Source organism: Chelmon rostratus, chromosome 12 (genome assembly GCF_017976325.1).
Source record: "Chelmon rostratus isolate fCheRos1 chromosome 12, fCheRos1.pri, whole genome shotgun sequence".
Taxonomy (NCBI): Eukaryota; Metazoa; Chordata; class Actinopteri; order Chaetodontiformes; family Chaetodontidae; genus Chelmon; species Chelmon rostratus.
Genome location: NC_055669.1, coordinates 14,596,059 through 14,620,823, shown reverse-complemented (window position 1 = coordinate 14,620,823; position 24,765 = coordinate 14,596,059). Strand labels below are relative to the sequence as shown.

Here is a 24,765-nt window from a genome sequence, read left to right as displayed (position 1 = left end):
AAAGCAAAGTAAAACACAGCAAAGGCTCTGCTGTGGAGTCAAGAAGGATCCACAATTATCTTGATGGATTTCTCCCCCAAACCCTAAAGAGTAATGCCCTGAAGTTCAAGTAGTTCTTAGGTTGATGGATTGTGAGGCAGGTCAGAGGTCAGCCAGGGAACTGTTGAGCCTTGTTCTCTGAAAACTGTCAAAAACGACAAAATCATTAGGCTGCAAAGAACAAGCATTTTGACTATCCTTTAATCACTGTTGCCATTGACCGAAACAGTCAAACTGTAAGCATATAAAATAGCTTAGAACGCCTCTTTCTGACCTCAGCTTTGAGTGGGGTGTGACTGGAAATTAATCAGAGGCCACTTCCACCCACACGCAACAGGATGTGCAAAAAAAAAGATGAACTGCGCACGCAAACAAGACGTGGGCTGTCATCCAGCTAAAAACAGAAGCAAGGCTTTGCCAGAAGAGCTGCCGTCTATCAATATGTTGGTTCTGCTGAGGACCAGGAGGAAGTTTAGTTCACACGGGCTGCGGTGACGTCGAGGGAGGGCCGGGGGAAGGGCCGGCCGGGGGAGGGTGAGAAGGGTGGCTAGAGACGTGCTGGCTGGCATGTGGACCCATCTCAGATTCCAAACATAGCGCCACATTCCCCTTCCCTCCTAATGCCCCCAAAGCAGAGCATGCCACCGCTTTGAGGAACCGCACAGATAAAGAGGGTGACTGCTCCCTTTTCCCAACAGTAACAATGTCCTTTATCACCCAGAAAAATATTCTGTTCCAGCTCCGCTACAGTCTAGCACCAAAATATGTGCTCTCTGAGGATTTTGCAAGGTTGGCGAGTGGCACATTCGCTGCTGCTAGCGGCAGGTTAGCTGCTCTTCAGTTTGCTGTCGAATGTGGAATTCTGCCACACGAACTAACTAACCCGAGGAGTTTCAGCACATGTTTTATTCAGAATGGGCAACTGTGTTCAACTTTCGCCAAGCGGGCTGGTGAAAAGAGCTAGAAATACTGGTGCCAACATGTTAGCTATGAATCTGGCAAAAGCATTTATTCTTGTTTCTTTCATTGGATCCCCATTGGCTTCCACAAAGTGGTCGCTAGTCTTTCTGGGGTCCAAACACAAAAAAAAAAACAATAAAAAAGACAACAACCCCACCTCACTGCATCAATAATGCAAGACAATTGAACAAAAGCCAAATTAGTGAATTGACTCTACACTTGAAACAGTGAATCGCAACAACATATGATAAAAGCAAAATTGTAACACACCATAAAATAAATACAAAAGAGCAAAAAGGTACTAAACACTGCAAATAAAATCACATTTATGTGAGATTCATACAATTATGTTTTAGTGCAAACTCCATGCATACAACAGCTCTCTTTGAGCCTGAATGTGCTGATGCCATTCACTGTTGTGTCTGACTTGATGCCAGTAACTGAGTGATGGTGGGAAGACTCCTCCGGAAACAAACCCAGTCAGAAACAGACGGCGTGATCTTGGAAGACAAGGCCTGTCCTGGCACGGCTTTCTTTAATTTCAGGCCTGTCTTTCCCAACTGTGTCCTGCCAGTCTAAACACACACTCTTGAAATACGTCCAGCACCTACGTATTGTTTGCAGGGAGCGTGAAATATCGAGATGGCATGCTAAGCACATCAGCACGGGATTCCAGCGCCGCACAAAGACATGAAACAGATTGACAAGCTTGTGGCAAAAACACTTGAGCAGAGCCACCTCCTGCCCCTCCCTGCATCTGAGGCCTCATGCCAGGAGGTTTCGTGTAGGAGGCTGTGGGTGGGTGTCAAAAAGGTCAGGGGTTGAGCTGTGGTAGGTATGGACTGTTTGACACCTATACCCTCGCTGTCTTCTTACCACATCTCAAATTCCTGACCTTAAACCCCTATAATAGTGTCACATATACAAGGTATAAAGTATCCAGATTTCCTCTGACCTTTTACTTAACACAGCACAGCCAACCAAGTCCCTCATGACCAAACACCATTTCAACAGCAGCATATTAACATTTTTTCTTTCGATGCACTTGTAGCAACATGTACATGCATATTGACAAAACATGCCCAGTCACATTCTCAGATCTGTTGACCCCTGACATTTCATGCCCACTGTGTGTTTGTGTGTGTGTGTTATTATTTCTAGATTATTGACCCTTGAGTTCACGCCAAGTTTGTGTGTGTGACAGCTCAAGAGTGATAAATGTGCACCCTGAGGTGTGAACAGCAGCAGCACTGCAGCCTCTGCACAGAAGTCCTGCTCTCGAACTTCATACATGCCTGCACTTCAGGTTAGCAATCAAAGATCTCGAAAAGAGGCCCGATTGCGTGACCCCTTGCCAGCTACTCTCGTTGCTGAGCCCGCCACGTGGATCTCTTCAATTATAATCTCTTTGTGTTGATCAAATGAAGTGTACTGTAAAATGGACTGGCTAGGAATTTCTCACAGCCTTCTCAATAAGAAAGTGTCTGCAACAATTACGGCTCTGCTGTTATTACACTGCCTTGATATCAGGTAGTGCGTGCAAGCATGAGAAGATGAGATGTGTGGACTCAGCACATAACTAATCTAAATCCAAGGGTGGAAGTAACAAATTACCCTTTCTCTTCTTGGTGGAGCTGGAAGTAGTTGTTTGTGTATTTGTGCACTTTTGGGACAGCTAAGAACAACTACAAGCTCCCTGATTGTTGCCATGAAGTGTTGTGTGTGTGTGTGTGTGTGTGTGTGAGTGAGTGAGTGAGTGAGTGAGTGTTTTACGAGGTGTGTGAAAACTGTGCAGTCTCCCCTTTCTTCTGATACTGGATGTGTATTTGTGGCTGTAGTTGCTGTGGAGATTATTTTCTTTATACATCTCTGTGTTGTCTGCTTTGGTGATTTTATTCTACTGTGGATTCTATGAGAAGTGTCTGGCTATTTCACTTCGTCCAAGCAGCGTGCTTGGACTTTTTATTTAGTTGCTCATTTTTGTTTGATTGTCTGAGTCCTCTTTTCTGCTTAATCTCTAGTAAGGCTGTATGGAGGGTGGCTGTTGTGTATTTATAACTAATAATCAGTTGGATGCGGAGGCTGCAAAGTCCCATCTATAGAGAAAGAATGTGTTGTTGGTTTGGACATTAGGGCTCGGGTTGTTCCACTAGTGCGCACACTGACGTTTAATTCATTTTCTAGCCTAAAGGTGCTCTTTAATTTAACTAATGATGTAACACATGTCAAATGTAATGCAATCAAATAAGTACCCTTTTCATCCATGTCTAAATAATATATCTAATCTTATCTAATCTCAAACAGGCAGGAGATGTAAACTAGCAATCTAACATTAATAAGTACATTTTTAGAAGGTGCAGTCAAGAAGCAGATATTGAATATCCTAATACCAGATTCCGACCAAAGGGCATCGTATAGCAAAGACAACTAAATCTGCAGCGAGATCACAATCCTGACAGGTAGAAGCCATCTGAACAAGCTCTGAGCGGTCGATGTGAGATCAGAGGAATGCAATTCAAAGGAGAGAGGAGGCAATGCCTTCTGTTGGAGTGGATCAGCCCTGCCAGGCAGAGCACGCTGGAGCAGTTGTCCCCCCAGTTTGTAACAATGCAATGTACAACTGTTTGTCTGTGTGCAACAGGTGGGAGGGGGAAGGGGAGAGGGCTAGTCTGGTGTATTTTTCGCTGTCTCCATGACAGAATTAGTTATATGGTAACAAAGAAAGGCTGGCCAGAAGTCACAAGAGCACTGTAGGTGTAACAGAAAGCATACAGTATGCTCAAGTTTCTACTTGTTAGCAATCTTGATGTTATAAAAGCCTGAGGTGCAGCTGCTCAAGAATTGCCTGTCGCTCTTCTGCTTTGAACATTTCACATTTGCCTATTTAGGAAGTGACATTAATAAAACTCATCATATTATACAAAAAAAACACATCTTTACTGAAATATCTTGAAATTTGAGGATAAAATATAATGATACAAGACAGCAAAATTTCGGTACAATATGTGTGGGATACAATTGTATTATTGCAGCGTTATACTGATGCAGTGTTCCCTTCCACCTCTGTCAGTGACCTTAATCAAAAGCATGCATGTGGGTATGCGACTATTCATGAATCAGCCCTATCAAATGGGTCTGCACTCCTGCTCTCTAACACATCCCATTGCATCAATGCCTGCGTCAGTAAACCTGTGACCACCGATTAGCATTTCCATGTACGAATTTACGACAAAGGCCTTGAAAAGGTGAAAAGACCCCACATTAACCCCCATAAGCTTTTCCACATCAAGAGCTCCAGATTTAGGAGGAACTGCAGTCCAACAGTCACCTGTGATGCATTCGATAAGCCAGACTGCTATACTGCTAACTAGCATGAGGCAGCCGTTAGCGGGGTAGAGAATATCAGCTGGGTTGGCCTAGCGCCTCAGGCAGCCTGGCTAAAGACAGGCACTTACATCACCTCCATCGTCACCGCAGCATTAGGGACATGTATAACTACCAATCTTGTCACTAGGGTCGGACTGAGCCAGCTGCATCGTGTGAACAAATCTTTACCGCCACGCATATAGAAAACGATAAAATAGATTTCCAAGTTGAATCTATACTTTGTATCAGATGAAGATTCAGATTACATGACACCTGAGATTATGGCCTCTATTTGCTACACACCCATTGCATGACTTGGAGGGAAGCAGCCATGCACAATGAATCTGTTTATCATATGTGCATGTAAGCATCATGCTTGTAGCTGAATGTCTACTCAGTGAGAGGGCAGATGTCAAGGGAAAATGGAATGTTTTCAGTCAGAGACTTGTGTGTTTGTGTGAGTGTTTTCTGTTTAAGTACTTTCTCACCGCCAAATTACACCACCTCTCCATTTCTATCCATTTATCTAGTAAAAAGAGAGGACCCTGCCACTTTCAGGGAGGCTTAGAGAGAACCAAACCTTTGTGAGAGTCTGGGAGCACAGAAAGGATGTCACACAATACCGCCTAGAAGGATTCAAGCACAAAAGGGGGCGACGGCTGCAAATAAAACATTCAAACCAACTTCAGTGGGAGGTGGACCCCTGAGAGAGTGGATTAGGTTGCAGGGGAATGTCTCTAAAATTGAGTTCTTGGAAGCTTTGTCTTTTGACGATTGCAGAACTGTGAGCAGCGCCAAAAGCTACTGCACTAACCTGAACCAGATCATTCCTGTCTCCCAACTTTAGCATTCAAAACCATTGTTTTTGCACTTATTCATATCCCCTCTTACAAAGTGAAAAGCATGTATACCTAATGTCATAGCCTGCTGAGCAAATAGCCTATAAATCACAGATAAAAAAGATCTGCAATTCAAAGCCACAAAACCATCATGCAAAGCCTCACCATGAACACAATATACACCTGTCATACACAAAAATAACCCACACCCTTAACCTTAACATAAAAACACCAGTCAAGCCCCTTGAACATCAACCCAGAAACAAATCAGATTTTCATCTGAACCATGAATGTCCGATGCTCATTCATTGTCGGACACCAACCAAACCAAAGCAGCTCATCAGTTGGGAGACAGACAGCAGTAAGCCCTGGCATGTTAGCCTCACATGGTCTCCTCTGGGCTCACTCAGGCAGATAAGCACATGTGGTCAGGGCTCCTAAAATACATTCCCCAGAAATAAGGAGTGACTGGCAGTCTGATACGTGGTGTAAATGTTTACCAGAACAATGGCTTGCCTACTGTGTCCTGTAAATAGTTTAACAAGGGCAAAAGTTCCTGGAAAAGTAGCCAGTATCTTGGTGGGAACAAATGTGGAATACTTTTATAACAGACAATAAAAGCTTTACTTGTTCTTGACATATGAATGCATTTGCCTGAACAAAATGGCCAAAAGATAACATAAACAGGCTAATCATTCGGTACACAAGCCATAAATGCCAAACATAATCTTTATCTGCACAGAAGCCAACTGCAGATCATTTCCTGATTCAAGGTAGGATTTGTCATGGGTCAGGGGTCATAGGCCAAGACGCCACAAAAACAGGGAGCTAACCTGCAGGGGCACCCCGGAGGAGATTTCTGAGCTGGAGGATACGTAGAGGGCACTCGTGTCACAAGAAGCTCGCAGCCTTTGGGCTAGTTAATGAAAGTAGCACTGAGATTTGAACATAGATCTCTCGAGCGAAAAGAAGACTGTGAGTCTACAGCCCTGCTGGCAGCTCCATTAAGGCTGCACAGCAGTGCTAAGAGAGAACATCAGCACGCTGACATGCTCTGAATGACAATACAAACATGCTGGTGTTTAGCAGGCAAACTGTTGACTGTGTTCACACACAAAACAGTTTTTTGAGGTTTTTACTGGACTTACATTGGCATCTCCAGAGCCATGCTGCTAGCGTGGCAAAAGAAAAGAAAGGGTTTTCTTTCGAAAACGCTGAAAATTGTATTTTTTTCCCCCAATTTCAATATAATTTGTCTGACAAACTACTGAGCTCAGTGTTAGTGTGATTAGTCTAGCTTTAAACTTGGCAGACCCTGCTTCAAACAATCATCTCTACGGAGAGACCGGAAACAGCTCTGTCAAAAAAGGCTTCTCCCTTTGAACCTCACCATTTTAACATAAACATCAACTGTGCCATTATCTAAAATATCTACTGAGAGCTGTACAGATAACAGCAGAACAGCCACCTGGGTTGGTCTTGAAAGAAAACCACAAAAGCCATTCAGCTGGGTCCAGCCCACATATTTCACTGAACACGTTATTTATCCTGTGGATTTAAAAAAAAAATCTACAAAGCTATCAAAGCTTCACATGGAACAGTCAAACAACTTGACGGCTCTAGTCCTGTCTTGGATAATGCATGAGAGTTATTGGTGGGGTGGAGAACAGTAATAAAGCACTCTGGTAGGTAAATAAACCGCTTATTTAAACTGGGGAAGATGCCGAAAGAAAACCTCCTTTCAAACCCAAATCCTAAGCTATTTCTAAGATATTGTATTCATATTCTGTGGGTCTTCCTCTCAAATTAGGCTTTTTTCTTCTTCTATTTATAGAGTAGAGCTTACAAAACCTATTGTCTTTTGTCAGTAAACAAGACTGTTGAGTTTGCCAGACTTCATCTCACAGAGTCAGTTTTTTTGCTTTTCTTTACAGACTATCAGAAGATTTAAGTGGTACAACAACTGTATGGCTTAAAAGTACAACGGTGGCAGGTGAGCATTGTTTACTCTTAGTGGTTGATTCAGATGCCACAAGAAGAAAAATGTGTGCGACAGGTGTGCGTGTTGTGGTGAGGGAGGGCAGGGGGGTGTGTTGTTGGTAGCCACCATCACAGATCTAGCCATGCTCTTTTTAGCACACCATAATACAATAATGCTACTTTCCCCGCTCCCAAATAAACTGAGCATTACCACGTATTAAAGTCAGACATCCCTACGGGACCTGCATGCGTCCATCCTCTTGTAAGTGCAGACTATATTTAGCCGTGCAGGATCTCTGCTCAGCTCAGTCTGTCTAAAAACAGAGATAGAAAAGCCAACACCCATTGTCTGACACAGTGCCCAGTCAGGGCCAAGTATGCAACACGTGTGGAGGAGAGCTCTTTTGTTGCTCTCCTTTTGAAGTCTACTCCAAAACTGGTCAAAACCCTCTTCACACAAGAAGTCCACCTGCACTCCTCCAATCTGATTTTCACATCCTTCTGATCCCTAATCCCAAAACAGAATTCCTCTCTTTCCTCACAGTGGATAAGTGAGCGTGAGGTGCAATTTTGTGGGCCGCGAGCCAAACTCCTGCCAGGGACACGGGTCATGATGGAAGCATATTCACCGGCCAAAGGGGGCGTGAATCTGATTCCTGGCAGGCATCCAACTGCAGCACATTATTCACATGATCACTGCTGCCTGAGGTGATGAAGCTCAAACTGAAAACATCATCGTGCAACACCTTTGGAAGATTTTGTGAATGAAATGCAATGAGTCAAACAGCTTTGTTGTTTGCATATCCAAAACAACTGAGCACCAGCAAAACGCAGCTCTGAAGAGGACTATGGTGCAAAGATGTTCCCAGTTTCACACAAGCGAAGGTGCTCTGCCACCTCACACAAATGACAGAGCTCATTTCATGGCAGCAGAGCAACAGCCAAGGCACGAAACACTTTCCTTCTCTTCCCTCTGCAGCATCCAGGTGCTACATTTCACTGTCACCGCACCACAATCATTCTTCAATCTGCAGGTAGAAGCAGGTTAACAGCTGATCATAGCAGAATAAGGTATGATAATCTCACCTGCCCAAGATCCAGGGTAATATTCACCTCGTTGTAGCCCAGTCCCCTGGAGAGAGGAGGGCTCTGCCACCACCGCTCTGTCCCGTCGATGGCGTTGGTCACCGGGTGGGCTTTGTTTGGGTCAATGGAGTTGCAGTAGTCACAATACTGACCCTAAATGGTGGCAGATTGTTGGCATTCAGACACATGCACACCCAAATAATTGCACCTAACTGCATGTGGGTTTTTTAATAGAGGCAAGCACTGGCAAATGCCTCACCTAAAGCAGATATCTTAATATGCAACCACAAGTGAACCTTAAGTTTAGTGAAAAAGTTTTTGCATGTCCACGTCAAAGTGTTGTTCTTGCAGTAATGCAGAGCCTTTCAGAAGAGCTCCTGTGGGGACAAAACCACTTTTGAAAAGGCATTTCCTCGAGAAAACTCAACTACAATGGTGAAAAACTATTCCAGGCAGTTGTACAACTGCCAGAACTTTTACAAAGACACATTTATATTCAAGAAAAAAACAGCCAAATATTCTTTCTGTCAACAGTTATTTGACTTGGTGTTCACTATGTGTCCGACTACGGTGCATTTCCTAGTTCAGTGCCTGCATATTGTTGTTATTCGTTTTTTACGCACGGACCGAAAGTTTTAGTAAAACCGCATCCAGCTTTTCTTACCTGTATATTCTGAGTAAGAACTCCGGTCGGTCCTCCGACAAGCTTACAGTATAACTCATATCTCGGTGTCCCAGCCTCATCCTGACCGCAGGTTGCTGTGGCAGAGATTCTGGACCCCTCGGCGAGGTTGAAATACGGAGGGCTCAAACTGAAACCCGTTAAGTCGTTAAAAGTTCCTTGTCCGTCTGCGCGCCTGAAAATTGCAAGTGAAAAGGTAAAAAACGCAGCGAGGAGATGAGCTCCTCTCATCCCTCTCGCCATGTTCCGCAACAGAGATGCCAGTAGATGCAGAGAGCGACCCGCAGCGTGCAGGTCTTGTCATCTATAGATCTCCATGAAACGCGCCTAATGGGCTGCGCGAGTTACGCTCGGGGTTCCTTCAGCAGACGTCCGCGACTGACAGTGACAAAGCTACGAGCTGCTCCTCTCTCCGCCGCATGTTTCCAGACCGACAGCGCAAGCTCTCTGTTGTTGTGCGTCCTCGCCAAACTGTGCGCCACACTGGAGCTGTCAGGCTGTCGGCTGTCTGAGCTCGATGCTAATCCACAGAGTGGGGCCAAAGGTCTCCTGTCACAGTTTACGCTGCGTTTCACAGCAGCACGTCTGGTGTCCGTTTTTTCTTTCCACCCTATAAAAACTCTCTTACACACGATCTTAAAATAACGTGCGCGTTGTAGGCTATAGGTCTAACGCGTAGTTTATGCGCACACCTACTATTTGCAGAAAACCTCGTCAACAAGACACCGCTTGAGATTGTTGCTCATTTAAAACGGACACTGTTGCATAGTCACAGTGAGATGTGAATTTCTAAAGCAACTGAACTGGCTGACACTTTGGCATGAGTGAAAAAAAACCACAAAATAAGCACAAACAGCATGTGCTACATTTGCTGCATTTTGATTATGAATTAAGTCGAAATGTTGTAGCTACAACGTGAATATGGAAGCTGGTTAAATAAGATTCTATGTACATGCTGTATAATCTGTATTTTTATTACTGCATATTGCAAATTATATTGGGACAATTATTTAGCTTCCTTTTTTTTTTTTTTTTACTTTGATATGAAAATATAATGTAACCTTTTATAACAGGATCATAGAAGCCCCAATACCAATGGCGTACCTCATCAGCGGGTTTACAGGTTCCTACCATCATGATTTATTTTACAGTAATCTTAGGGCGACCTCTAGTGGAGCGCGCGGTCACCACACGGGTCATCGGTGAAGTGGATCTCAGTGTCGTGCACGCGCACAGGCACTAAAACAAAGTCCCGTGTTTTCCATTGTCACTTGGCCTTCTGTAATAGGAGCTAGCAGACCGTGTTACAAGTAAAACGACTCTTTTATGTCTTATTCCATGCGTCTTGCTGCTGTTGTGTTCAGAAAGAAGAAAGAATTTCTAATGAACTCATTCTACTTGCGCCAGTAAAGCTGTGGCTCAGCAACCTGTCCTGTAAACTTGCACGACAACAATTACGCGTCGTGACTCAGTGGCAGGAGGGTTTCTGTGCACCAGCATCGTTGTCATTCCTGCAGCTGGGCAGGCCGCTTTCTCCACTGCGTGTCAGTGCTGAGGGAGCCATAAGCAAACAGGAACTTGACGTGTAAAGGAAACAAAGCTGGCAGGGATCGCAGGTCGACTCTGTTGGGCTGTTAATTCTCACAGGAGTCCTCATGGAGCCGACGAATCTACAGGTAGGATGATTAAAAATCTGTACGTCTGGAACCGTCTCGTTTGTCTGTGGAGAGAAACAAGTATGGCAACTCAACCCATGAATGTTGTGGCCTGTGTGTAAACTCAACTCATTTTGACAAGCGCTCTTTAAAGGTGTCGTGTGCTAAAACTGCTTCCAGTGTTCATTAATGAAACTACAGTAGAATAAGCAGTTCTAACTTTGAATGCAGCGCCTTTTGTGTCAGCGTTAAGAGCTGACTGCACTCCATCACTGACCAAAAATAGTGATTCACATGGGTCCACGAATTCAGCGGCAGTGTGTGAAATGATTCAGTCACTGTCCATTAAAAGTTTTAAGCAGCTAATGTGAGCAGCTATGATATTCTATCTGAGTGGTTCAATCGTGTTTTCGTATCCAAGTTGTGTAGTACACGTGCTGGTCAAAAATTGCAGGTACCCTAAAGGTGCTTAAAGGTGCCAATGCAGATGCCAAGTGGACAGTTTACTCAATCGCCATATAACTGAGGGGAGGAATAGTTAGACACAGGCAACAATTTAGCAAAGATTTAGATCATTTTGTCACATCAAAGAAAGATCTGAACCAACAGTACACTTAATAATTTATGATGACTTAATTGATTGGACATTTACTATATAAAAAGTCAAAATTGATGATGTCCATAAGCAAATATGTGGGACAGACCTTCTTCACAGTTGACATTTTTAACATATCATAGCATAAAAAGCACTGGTGTAATTAATAACACTAAAAACAGCTTCATTCATTGTATAATGTAGCACTGTGTTCACATACTGTTTTTTTCTTTGCACTACTGTAAAACATCCTTCACTACTGTAAAACATCCTTCCATTCCTTTTTCCTTAAATACTATGCATATTTTTTTTTCCACTGTGACACATATATATGTATTTATCCACTGTGCAATAGAGTAAATATTGTACTTAATTTATCCATAACCATGTGCAATTTTTGTTTCAATCCCTGTGCAGTTCTCTCAATATTTCTCAAGTACTTTCCATTGGCAATATATTTTCTACAGTCTTTTGTAGGAAATGTACATATAGTCAACTTCTTATATTGTATTTTTTATTTTCTATTGCCTTTGATATTTCTTATTATTTTATTATATGTTATTCCATTTTTGGTAAGGCCATTCTATTCCATTACCCTTGTGGCTCACCAGCATGACTTACTGGTACAAGTTGCCATAATTAATGTTGTTAATTACATGTGTACTTTTCCTGCAATAACAAGACAAGACTCCCGCTGTGAACACGGTCTACTATTACACAATAAGTGACTAAAATTATTGGATTACCAAAAGTGGAATTAATACATTTTCTGGTGATCAACTACTCAATCAGTCAATGTAGCATTTCAGGACTGGTTCCAGACTGCCATTACTATAACAACAAGTACATTTATGCAGTTAATGGGACACTGCAATGATGTAAACTCGCTGAGTTGTAGTTTCCTGTACAGACTCTGTCATGTGGTGATTTTAGGAGCAGCAAAGGGCATGATAGTATCTGAAATATTATTAATTTCCCACTCTTTCAGAAAGCTATTGCCGTAGCACAGAAGGCCTCACAGGAAGACCAGGAGGGAAACTATGAGGAGGCCATCCGCTCATACCAACATGCTGTCAAGTACTTTCTGCACATTTTAAAACGTGCGTCACCATTGGTGGAAAGAAAATGCTTCTAAAGCACCACACCAACAATAGAAATTTCAAGTCTGTACATGGGTGTCCATCACTTCCATTGCATGATGGACCAATTAGCATCTACAAGTGAATTTACTTAACTGTTAGGGTTTTTTGTGTTGTGTGTGTGGGGGTTTGTTTATTTGCCAAATTTAAGTTTTGCCATCCTTATAACTTGTTACGATAGATAGTTTATAAAACATCAGTAACAAAAATCAGTATTACTGAATGGTATTAAATGTGTGCTCTTCTTCCCATCAGGTGAACCCCAGGGTAAAGATGGCAACCAGAAGATCAGAGATAAATGTAAACTGTACCTGGACAGAGTGGAAGAACTACAGGAGTACCTAGTGAATAAAGAGGTTGTTGAGGCTACAGAAATTAAATACATATTTGTTTCACAAATATGAATATTATTTTTCTACCATAGTACTGTCACCCGTTCACATGAGTGGGCTTTTTAGTTTAAACTTAACCCAAGAATTAATTCAAGTGCCTGATTGATGATAGATAATTCATGTAAAAATGCTCGATGTGAGAACAGCGGGGTTGATAGTTCATTCATAGTCTGGTAGTGTTTTATTTTAGTAAACCAATAAACTGTACATGAGAGATAAGGGCTATGGACTATGGGTTAACTACTAACCACATCACATGAGCAACGTGAACAGCAAATAAGTAAAGAGAAAATAATAGCAATAAATTTGACACAAAAAGGAGGCAAATGTTGTTCCAACTGAACCCTAATCCACACTGTGCCGTTTAAAATAAAATTGTAAAAATGCAGGAGGATCCTCTAAACGCTACCGAGGCTACGTCTTGACGTCATTACATTCCGTGCACGCGAGTATCGACTTTTAATGCGGAAGTTCCATCGTCGGTCTTCGGGAGCGACCTAAGAAACGAAAACAAGCCTCCAAAAAACCTCGATTGTAGAGTTAAACGTCGTCTTGTAGGTTTAAATTTTAAAGCGGTGTGTTTGAAAGTTGTTTACTCACGGCGGTATTACATTCGTTTCGATTAGTGGAAGAGTGATCAGCCATTATGGCTACCAACAATAATTTACAGGTAAGTTGAGGACCAAACCCAGAGCTGACTAAAACGGATAACTAAATGCTAAATAAGCCTAAAAAGTTGTTTAGGCCAAGGACTAAACTGAAAAGGCGTAATAGATGTTTATAATCGAAACGTTTGGCCTAGTTTTAGGTGGTGTTTAGTATAAATGCTTCAAACAATGTAAAATACAGAAACGATTTTGACATTCGCTGCTAATTAGCATGCTTAGCTAAGCTAACCCTGGCATGAGTTCGGCAGTTAACTTGTGAACAACAGAAGAGCACCAAAGCGTGACATTGTGGCCAATATGTGATATAAAGGCAGGTGTTGTCCGTTGTTACAGTACATGCAGTTGTGGTAATTGCCATCAAACATTATCGTGAGCTTGTTTTATTGATGAATAAGTCGGCTAATGGGATTAACATTGCTAGCTAGCTAACTCGTTAGCTAAATTTTGCTTTGAGAAGACATCCACTTCAAATAAAAATCCTAACTGGCATCGTTGTATAATGTACATACTGTGTTAAAAGTACTATTTGTGTAATAGTCACTTTTTACAGCTACGGAAACCGAAAGGAAGTGAAAGTGCATTTAAATTCAGGTTCAGGCATTCCTACCTCCGTGTGCGTACTGTCGCCTCATACGGCAGGTGTAGTATCCAATCTGATCTTATATAGTATATATAGGAAGGTTGTCTGCGACTAACATATTCACTAATGTATTTGTCACTTTTGTAGGTAACTTCCTAACCATTTGTCAGCATAACCAACATTGTCCCGTGTCTCTGTCATTTTAGAAAGCCATTGATCTTGCCAGCAAGGCGGCTCAGGAGGATAAAGCTCAGAACTATGAGGAGGCTCTGCGTCTGTACCAGTCTGCAGTTCAGTACTTCCTCCATGTGGTGAAATGTAAGGCATAAAACAGCACATTACCATTAAGTGTACAGTGTTCACAGTCTGTTAATCACAGCTGTCACAAGAGCACCAAAATCAGATAACAATCCTTCTTGATTTGACTGTAGCTTGTTACAGCTTCATATCTCTCACAATGACATGTAAGGTATTTTTCACACTGTCACAGCAATGGTGAGGGCAGGAAGGTTGAAAAGAGGTGTTTGATAATAGGTAGATGTGATTTTGTGTGTATGTTTTCTTCATATCACAAAGTATATCAGAGTACACTGCTGAAATGTTAAGTGGGGGGTGATGTCTCTTTTAAGAACAAATACTCAAGCCTGAAATAATTTTTTGTGTCTCTTTTTGTTTACCTGTTTCTGACAGATGAAGCCCAGGGTGACAAAGCCAGACAGAGCATCCGGGCAAAATGTGCTGAATACTTGGACAGAGCAGAAAAGTTGAAGGAGTATCTAAAGAAGAAAGAGAAAGCTCCTCCTGCGAAGCCTGTCAAAGAGTCACAGTCTGACGACAAAGGGTATGTTTATGGGTGGGGCAGTTGGGTGTATTTACTCATGTGATGCCATTCAGACCTGAATGGAAAATCAGTGTTATTTTTGATATATAAGAAATTCTTTTCTGACTTGATATATAGACAAAATTAGATAAATGTATTTGTTTATAATTATATATTTATGTTTCCAGGAATGAGAGCGATGAAGGTGATAATCCAGAGAAAAAGAAATTCCAGAATCAACTCTTAGGTTTGTAATATTTCTCTGGAAGGATATTATTTATTTACATGTATTTATTTAATCTGAGTTGTCATAATGATTGTTGATTTCTTCTGAGTTTGTTACATGCAGTCTGTCAAAATTAAGGTATTATTTAGACTCATCAGTAATGTAGTGTTATTTTTTCAGGTGCAATTGTTATGGAGAAACCAAAGATCAAATGGAGTGATGTGGCTGGTTTAGAGGGAGCCAAGGAGGCACTGAAAGAAGCTGTTATTCTTCCAATCAAATTCCCCCACCTTTTCACAGGTATTTAATTTGATTTAATATGTAGGCTATCTCATTACCTTGCTTGTAAATGGTAGAAGAAAATATCTATGTTGCATGGAACAGTTGTATAAGAGTGAAGTTGATGTTTCTTGGTGACATTAACATAGATAAAATTTTACTATTTCACTTGACTGACAGGAAAGAGAACTCCATGGAGAGGGATCTTGCTCTTTGGACCACCAGGTACAGGAAAGTCCTATCTGGCCAAAGCTGTTGCCACAGAGGCAAACAACTCAACCTTCTTCTCTATCTCCTCGTCTGACCTTGTCTCCAAATGGCTGGGAGAGAGTGAAAAGTAAGTCATTTTAACAGCAATCCACTTAAGCCTGGGTTAAGCATTAAACATATATTGCACCCAGCAGAATGTTGCTATTTAATTTCTTAACACTCCACCTTTTTCTTCCCAGGTTGGTGAAGAATCTTTTTAGCCTTGCAAGGGAGCACAAGCCTTCCATCATCTTCATTGATGAGATCGACTCTCTGTGTGGGTCAAGAAGTGAGAACGAGAGTGAGGCTGCTCGCCGTATTAAGACAGAGTTCCTGGTTCAGATGCAGGGTAAGTCTGATGAGCTAAAACAATTGTTTGTAACTACTGAATGTTGTGATAAATTAAATTAAGTGTATTCTCTCAGTATAGCATGTTAAACGGTCCCCACATTTACACTCAATATTCTGAACAAGATCACAGCCTGTGGGATCTAAAATGGCAGCTCAAGCAGAAAATAGATGTTTATGCACTAACTGAGGCAAGCTTTCAAGACTTAGACTCTTTCTGCACCCTACATTTTCACTGGACTCAGTATAGTTGCATTGCATGACAAATGTATCTCCATATAAACTCGAGCTGTGCACAGAAGAAAATTATAGCTGCAGCAGCCAGGTGACTGGAAGGTACTTTTGGGAAACCCTAAAATATTTGGGTTGTTAGCTCCAATGGCTGCCAAAACTTTTGAATTGCGACGCTCTGAACAGAATCAAGCTTTACAGCATGCTGATTGTGGTCACACCCGTAAACCGATGTCACAGATATGCTCTTTGACGGGTGAGGCAAGAACACCTGTTGTGACATCACTGAATGAGGTGTGGTTAGAAGGGCAACATGTTTATGTGATAGAAACCCACCAACAGCAGTGACCTTACAAGCAAGTTCTAGCAACTTTCTTCAACTATTTTAGATAAAACTAATTATTAAACTGAATCCCTGTTCAAGTGAATAATGTATGTAATAGTGTTACACTTTATATGGTATCCAGCAATACTGAAATTCATATCATATGGACCCACAGTCATGAAAAATTGTAAATTGTAATGCAAGTCCATTATCCAGTAGTACAGCATCCATTAGTCATGCAATAAACGATATGTTAGTGAAGGTTGCTTATCTATGATCAACTTTAATTTTTTTTATTTTTGTCAAATGTTATTGTTATATGTGTTACATGTTCAGCAACTTTAGTCCTTAGTCAGTTTGCACTAATAGGGTTATCAAGGCATCTCATCTTGTGTCAGCATCAGGGCTGCTGCCCTGTAATGTGACGTGTGGTCCCAGATCTAAAGAAAGCTGGGGGTATGATCGTGTGTCAGTCAAAGCACCCATGTATCATTGTATAGATTTTAAAGTATTTAGGTGTATATTTTGACTCTTTTTTTTGACTTTTTTGTTTTGCAGGTGTGGGGAATGACAATGAGGGGGTGCTGGTACTTGGGGCAACAAACATCCCATGGACCCTAGACTCAGCCATCAGAAGACGGTAATAGTTATTTCTTGGTGAAAGTTGTTCCTACTTGTGTTGTCGTTCACCTGTGCTCACTGTACACCAATGATACTTTCTCAGATTTGAGAAGAGGATCTACATCCCACTGCCTGAGGCGCATGCCCGTTCCTCCATGTTCAAGCTCCATCTGGGCTCAACCCCCAACAGTCTTTCCGAGTCTGACTTTGTCACTCTGGGCAAGAAGACAGATGGATACTCGGGAGCAGATATAAGTATCATTGTCAGAGACGCTCTAATGCAGCCTGTTCGAAAGGTCCAGTCAGCAACCCACTTCAAACGGGTATGAATTTTAAAATATCTGTTTCTGTTTTATGCATCAGTGTAACATGCTGTAGTTGACTAATTGTCACTTTTGTATCCTTTCTTGTATTTCTATTTAAATTAGGTCCGAGGTCCATCAAGAGATGACCCAAACAGTATTGTAGATGACCTCTTAACTCCTTGCTCACCTGGCGATCCCAACGCAATTGAAATGACATGGATGGAGGTTCCTGGGGAGAAGCTACTGGAGCCTATTGTATGCATGGTAAGGAAGTAACATACTAGATGGCATTATAAATGCACACCAGAACCCTCGCTTTAATATTATCCCACTATAACGCTGTTTTTGTTTGTTTGTTTTTGTCTTTTCAGCCTGACATGTTGAGGTCTCTGGCCCACACAAAGCCAACAGTCAATGAACAAGATCTGGACAAACTGAAAAAATTCACAGAGGACTTTGGACAGGAAGGCTAGGTGGGATGATTGAGCCAAGCCAAACCAAAGCAAAGGAATTGCGATTGTCTCTCTCTGTACTGTCCTTGTCATGATTTTTTCTCTCTGTCTCATCATAATCATTCATCAGGCCTCATGGTTTGTCATAAATGGGCAAGGTTACTGCTCTGTTTTGCCAATCTGATAACCACACAAATGGTGGAAGACTCAGTTTTATTCGATATTCATCATTGTCCAAAGAAGATTAAAGATCTCCCAACTGCAGCTCAGCTGACAAAAAAACAATATTACATAGGGAATATAGAGGGTTGTTTATGCACTAAAGATTAAACATATTAATGAGCGGAATACCCACCCGACTTCAGGAAACTAATGGCAGACATAGACAGCAATTATTGCAAATGAGGCCATTGAAGTTAAGATAATTTATTTTAAGTCAGAACTAGCTCATGTGTCCTTATTTTCCAGTCAGAATACATCTCACTAGACTAATAAATACACCCTCTATTTTTATTAGGAAAAAGCATTTTATAGTGTTTACTGTACTTGTGGAATGTATTAAATTGGGCTAAATGAGTGAAGTGGGATATATTGTGGTGAAATATGTCAGTTGTCTCAAGGTGGTGGATGTTTAGAGTTTTGAGACAGAGATACTCAGGATGAGAGCTGTATCAGGCCCTGTGGAAATTTTGGATTGTCTGCCCAGTTACCTAACAAATGACAAATTGTATGTTTACTCATTTGTCTTTTGAATTCAATACAACTATTAGGGTGGATCACCAATGGTGCCAGGCCAGCATTATTTTACAGTTTTTCAAGGACTCAGTAGCTTTGAATTGCTTTGTCACTCAGCTTGCGAAAAACAAACCGTGCTTTGTTTTTTGCAATCTACTGTACATATTTTCCATTTTTATCCACAGGCTTTGCTGATTATCCTTAATTCAAACTGCAAAAAAGTAAGCCTTATTCTAAGATTAAGTCTCATTGTGAGTTTTGATAAAACAAGACTGAGGTGATGCTGGTGGCTCAAGTGGAGACATCATATTCTTGTATACTTCACTACATAGGAATGCATCTCCAAGCATGAACTTTATGTAGCCATAAGTGGCAGCGTGCACCATGTGCCTTCTAGAAAAGCTGCAAGAAGATCCTTTTTTTTATTGGTTTATTTCTAAATTGGTCATATTGCATATATCCAGTGCTTTGTCACTACAACTAAGAAATGTATAATACTTGCACATTTCATGTAAGCTCTTTTAGAGATTGTATACAACTGTACTCTTTTGCTCCTAAGGTGTGAAAACTGTCTCTTTTGAGTTAAGATGGGGAACATCTCGTATTTTCCTGTAAATGTCTATACATATAGCCAACTCTTGAACCTTTTCTTTGTGAAGAGGTCACTCATGCATAAGAATTTCTGTTTTTCATTTCCATAATGTAAATAAAAGTTATAGCTACGCTAAGAAAAGTTGTTTACTTTTGTGAAATGAATATACGATTTGTTATAAAGATTCACAATAGAAATGTAGTTTGAAAAATAAAGAATACACAACTTATAATAGCGTTTACTGTCTCTTAACAGTCAACATACCTTTGAGATAGGTGTAAGGCATAGGTCGTGTATAGCTAACTGAAACGGAAACGTCGAACGAGGAAGCGGAGCGTTGCATTGTGGGCATTGTCGTTAGTGTGTACTCAAGAAGCGTTGGGACTACTGAGAAGCTTTCGGCTTAAGAACTACAAGTACCAAGTACAACCGTTAGGCGTGCGCTTACAGTGCACAGTTCGATTTGTTTTGGTTTATGCGGACTGCGCTTTGTCACGGGGAGCTAAAGTCCACGGCGGTACTTTAACCTAGCCGAAACATCTTTGACTTACTGACGAACCCTGGAACAACTCCTCCTCCGAGGTCTGTGTTTCGTCACCCCTTTTCAGGGCCGCCTCCTGTCTCGTCGCTCTGTTATCGGACCTCAGAAGCTGGCCTGCTAGTTAGCAAACAAGCTAACGATTGCCTGATTTCACCCATGTCCTCTGAAGAAGGGTTGAGCTCAACGGTCACGGATTGGCTTTTCATTAATTCCTGGTGGCTCCTTCTGCCATTCATAATGCTTCTTGTAGTTGCAGCTTTCATTGTTGCTTTTGTGTTACTGCTATACATGATATCGCCTCTTATTAGCCCCAAACCTTTGAAACTGAACGGGGCCCACGTCGTGGTAAGTGCACCAGAGTGCTATCTAACTACTTCGCTATTAAAGCTGGTAACGGTAGCTAACGTCAACTCATGACTGTAGCTTTGTAGCTAGCTTTAGGTTCATACTGAGTAACATAACGTTACGCTAAATTACGGCATGTAACTTGGTGCCTGTTAGCACCACCGTTAGAATTAGTAACTACTAATAACTTTTTGACTGGAAAATATGTTGTTTTGAGTGCCGAATTTATAACGACAGTTACGTCTCAGTTATAAGCGAGTGACACGCCCACATAATGAGTTAACGTGAAGTAACGTTACAGTTAACTAGCCCGCGTTTACATTAGATTAGATTGGATTAGATAGACTTCATTCATCTCACAGTGGAGAATTTTACTTTTACAGAAGCTCTTCAGAACACACAAGAAGAACATCAGAAGTTGCCTAACGCTAGCCACCATTTTATAAAGTACACCGAACTAAATATAATGCATTTAGCGTTAAATAAAACCAGTAGACCACTAGGGATAGTAGTCTATCCCGGTTATACACCGTATTCCGTGACCCAGATTTTGTGACGTGAATAGATTTTTCAGGTTTAGGAGATGTGGGGTCCTACAGTATTTGGATCGCAGAATCTGGTGGGTCACAAAATTTTGTGTAACACAATTTTTATACACTACCTTCTTGAAGATGGTATTCAGTTGAAATGGTTGTACAGAGGCAATAATTCAACTTAGTTACCGGTTAACTTTATGGTAATGCAAAAGGGTTAACTAAATATCACAAACTCCTCTCAAAATAAAGAACTGCATTTGAACCGCGATGCAAGCTACAGCCTCCAAAAAAAGGCTTTTCAACCGTCAGGTCTGTCGTTTTAGACTGCTTTCATTTTAGCTAGGTGTACCTGATAAAATGTGAACTGTGTAGTTTGACTCACTATGCAGGTGTGGTCACACCATGACAGAAATTACTTGCATATTGCTAACTTTATTAAAGTGCATACAATTTTGGGAAAATAGTGGCATTTCTAGTTTATCTGTGCCACAGTCTTGAGTTGCAGATCAGCAACCTTTCTAACCCTTCAATTTTCAGGTGACAGGAGGCTCAAGTGGGATTGGCAAATGCATTGCAATGGAGTGCTACAGGCAAGGAGCATTCATCACTTTGGTGGCACGGGATGAGGTCAGCACAAAACATATTCAGCCAATCATTCCCTTGCCTAGTTGCAACCTGTTTGTTAAAGTCAACTTGTTTAATGTCAAACACGGTGAAACATATTCTACAGGTGAATTTGCTTCACGTCAGGTGAAGGATTCTCGTTCACAGTTCACCTCATGTTTCTGAAGATTTGACATTTTGAAGTTTTTATTTTTGTTTTGAAGGTCATGACATTCATAAGCATCTGTGCAAGATTTCTTTCCAGATTAAACATGCATTTTCTCCCTTAGGCTAAATTGCTTCAAGCAAAGAAAGAGGTGGAGAAATTTGCTATCAATGACAAGCAGGTATGGGTTTAGTATGTATTTCATTGAAAGATGTTACTTTCTGATATTGTTTTAAAGCACAGTTACTGTATATGTGTTCATATACAGCATAACAGCTGATACCTTTTTGCGTTATATTGCATAAGATCATGTACAGTTTCCTCACATAGGTGGTGCTTTGCATATCAGTGGATGTTTCCAGTGATTATGGCCAGGTGGAAAGTGTGATAAAACAGGTAATAGTACACTCTTGGCAACAGTGGAACATCTCAGATTACTTTAATAATTCAGTGCTGAAGCATTGAAGTGGCTTTTTCCTGTCATGCAGGCTCAAGAGAAGCTTGGGCCTGTTGATATGTTGGTGAACTGCGCTGGAACATCCATTTCTGGGAAGTTTGAGGATGTGGAAGTGGACCGATTTAAAGTATGTACCTGGTCTACACGTGTTTTATACATTCTCTATATCAGACAGGTTTGATTGCTATCTGCTTCTGTATGATCTGTATGTCACTGTCAGAAACGACTAAGAAGCAGTTACATTCCCAGCTAATACTTAATACATATTGTAGTCAGTAAAAAATTATGTATTGGAGAAATTGTATGACAGTATTCAGGTTGAAATGTGTACCTGCATTTTTGCAGCGATACACTGTGGACAACCTTGTTATAATATGTATAAATTTCGGCCTCGCTTCCAACAGAAACTAATGGAAGTGAACTACCTGGGCAGCGTTTACCCGACACGGGCCGTCATAACCACCATGAAGGAGCGAAGAATGGGCCGCATCATGTTTGTGTCCTCCCAAGCAGGCCAGATCGGCCTGTTTGGATACACTGCCTACTCCCCATCCAAGTTTGCCCTGCGTGGCTTAGCAGAGTCGCTGCAGATGGAGGTGAGTTTTTGGCCTCTCACACATGAATGCTCTTTTTACACAGATCTCCACAGGACACCAAGCAAACACGCTGCATTAAGTCAGCCTAATAATAAATTAGCTTGTACAATATCTGTTATATTTTGCCATTTTGCTGCAGAGGGATAATAAGTGCTGGTGTGACTATTTTTAACAAGGATTCCCAGTCTGTCAGTAGGCAATAAGATTATTGTTTTAAGTCCTTTTTGTGTAGAATGCTATTATCAAGATCAAATGGTTGGACATTAGTACTCTTCTTCTTCCGCCAGATAAAGCCATATAATATCTACGTGACTGTGGCCTACCCTCCTGACACAGACACTCCAGGATTGGCAGAGGAAAATAAAACAAAGGTAAACGAGTCTTCAACACAACCTATACTAACATCATTTCATGTCCATTTTCTCCCTGTATAAAGACTTTTCCTGCTTTGTTCTTTCCTCTACTAGCCTCTAGAGACCAAATTAATCTCTGAAACCTCTGGAGTTTGCCAACCAGACCAAGTGGCCAAAATCATTGTTCGGGATGCAGTGGTAAGAAATTCAGTTGAACTGCCACTGAACTCTTCATGCCCCAGTTTTAACACATGAAGTAAATGATTTTAGGGGACGGTGGATATTTTGTCATAAATTTACCTTCTTGTTATTTCCTTTGCTCTCGTAGCAGGGGAACTTCAACAGCTCTGTGGGGCCTGATGGTTACATGCTGTCAGCCCTCACCTGTGGAATGTCACCTGTCACCTCCATCACAGAGGGTCTCCAGCAGGTAAAGTCATGTACAGTATGTCATATTGTGACATTGAAAGAAGCAGTGGCATTCGATTAACAAATTCCAACCTCAATTTATCTTCTGTACAGATCGTTACCATGGGATTATTTCGGACCATCGCCCTCTTCTACCTGGGGAGTTTTGACAGCATTGTGCGTCGCTGCATGATTCAGAGGGAGCAGTCGAAAGCGGCTGACAAGAGGGAGTAACAGCAGCCTTACCTTCTTCACAGCCCAATGCCCCTCCTCTTCCACACCCCCCAATCCCGTCCCTGTCCTCCTCCTCCACATCCCCCATCCCACTCCCCTCCTCCAGCCTGTACTAGTGCACAACCGTAGGTGGGGGAAAAGGCCAAGCCTTGAGTGAATTTCTGATATCAACTTAACAGATGGAGATGAAAGAAAGTGGCAGATGTTTACTCTTTGCTTGTCCAGTGATGTAACACCTCCACAGACTTCAGTCATTTTGATTTTTCCTCTCAAAGCATTCCAGTGACTTTTCAGTTTAAATGTGTCCACCTGCTTCTTTTTGCGGGAGCAGCCTTACTTCAAGAGAATGAGGGCAGACTTAACATCCCACAGCCTGGTTTTAAAGTAGCTACCCTTTGTAGACCACTGACATTAGGGATATCAGGCCTCCCTGCCTCCAATCGCACAGCGCCGTTTTTTGTTTTTTTTTTTCTCACATGGAAGAAAAGCAACAGATAGCCTGTCTGACTGGTTGTGCCAAATATGGCTCGAAGTTCCTTCCTACCAGGGGCTATAGTGAAAACCAGAATGGTAACACTCATGATTTGTCATAATGTCTCATGTATGTCAAAACTAGGCTCACCTTGTAAGAATTTTACTTTTTTCACTAAATAAGGCCCTCCCTCTCTACGTCTCTAAGTCTTTGCAGGCAAAGCATCTTCCTGTTCGACTGAATAACCTCTGTGTGTGAAACCAGCGGTGACCCTCAGAGTCTTGTTTATGCTGTGGGATGTTTTGTTCTCTGTGTGTGTGAACCAAGCCAAGATGTGATACAGCACTACATATTAGAGAACAAGAGAGAATGTGTGATGTTTTCAATTGTTTGTTGAATTTTGCTAATGCAAAAACATTATTTCCAGATGATAATAATAATAATATTCAAAAGTGTTAGAGACAGTGTTGGGGCTAAGATTTTTGGGAGAACTGTGTGCAATGAATGTGTGCTGTGTTCTGTGTTTGCTGTGACTGAGCCAACCCCTGGGGAGAAATAAGCCATTAGATTATAATGTCTCGGGAAAAAAAAAAAAAAAACACACCAAATTATTTTCTCATAATCCCATCATATTTCATTGAGAAAGGAAACCAGGTACTATGAGTTGAAGCCATGAAGTCAGAACATTGTGGGGGTGGGTTAAAGACCAGCACAGGTAATTTCACTTCTCACCTGTGAATTTGGCCATGTTGAATACACTTTTTTTCTGTGAACGTGTGAAAGGAAGCGTATCATTTTTACATGCAGTTCTGCATGTCAGCGCACATACTCAGCCATCCCCAGTCGAGACCCTAGTGGGATCTGTAATCTGTTGGGGTGGCGCAAGTCAG

The 24,765-nt window shown here is 41.6% G+C and overlaps 3 protein-coding genes across 6 annotated transcripts in view; 2 read left to right on the top strand and 1 right to left on the bottom strand.

Annotated features, from left to right (window-relative positions):
* LOC121614552 (laminin subunit alpha-3-like) overlaps positions 1-9,379 on the bottom strand; it is a 54,456-nt gene extending 45,077 nt beyond the window's left edge. For 2 of the 3 annotated variants that reach the window (XM_041948482.1, XM_041948483.1), the window contains exons 1-2: positions 8,935-9,379; positions 8,271-8,423 (exon numbers count right to left, since the gene is read on the bottom strand). In XM_041948482.1, the coding sequence (XP_041804416.1) occupies positions 8,271-8,423; positions 8,935-9,195 (414 nt within the window). In that variant the 5' untranslated portion in view covers positions 9,196-9,379. The remainder of the gene's footprint in view (positions 1-8,270; positions 8,424-8,934) is intronic. The other variant, XM_041948484.1, reaches the window with a different exon arrangement.
* A 1,123-nt stretch (positions 9,380-10,502) lies between these two features.
* On the top strand, positions 10,503-19,384 carry vps4b (vacuolar protein sorting 4 homolog B). Of its 2 annotated transcripts, XM_041948712.1 has the most exons (13): positions 10,503-10,628; positions 12,191-12,302; positions 12,597-12,697; positions 14,188-14,299; positions 14,672-14,822; positions 14,990-15,048; positions 15,208-15,327; positions 15,487-15,643; positions 15,756-15,904; positions 17,018-17,099; positions 17,184-17,403; positions 17,509-17,649; positions 17,757-19,384. In XM_041948712.1, exons 1-13 carry the CDS (start codon positions 10,608-10,610, stop codon positions 17,856-17,858), a joined length of 1,527 nt encoding a protein of 508 aa, XP_041804646.1. In that variant the 5' UTR covers positions 10,503-10,607; the 3' UTR covers positions 17,859-19,384. The 2 variants fall into 2 exon arrangements, with proteins under 2 accessions (XP_041804646.1, XP_041804647.1); XM_041948713.1 differs by lacking the exons at positions 10,503-10,628; positions 12,191-12,302; positions 12,597-12,697 and adding an exon at positions 13,180-13,403.
* Positions 19,385-19,627: 243 nt separating this feature from the next.
* On the top strand, positions 19,628-24,520 carry kdsr (3-ketodihydrosphingosine reductase). The gene is made up of 10 exons (XM_041949959.1): positions 19,628-20,050; positions 21,124-21,213; positions 21,480-21,536; positions 21,686-21,751; positions 21,844-21,939; positions 22,217-22,408; positions 22,696-22,779; positions 22,876-22,959; positions 23,090-23,191; positions 23,284-24,520. Exons 1-10 carry the CDS (start codon positions 19,862-19,864, stop codon positions 23,401-23,403), a joined length of 1,080 nt encoding a protein of 359 aa, XP_041805893.1. The 5' UTR covers positions 19,628-19,861; the 3' UTR covers positions 23,404-24,520.
* Positions 24,521-24,765: the final 245 nt, after the last annotated feature.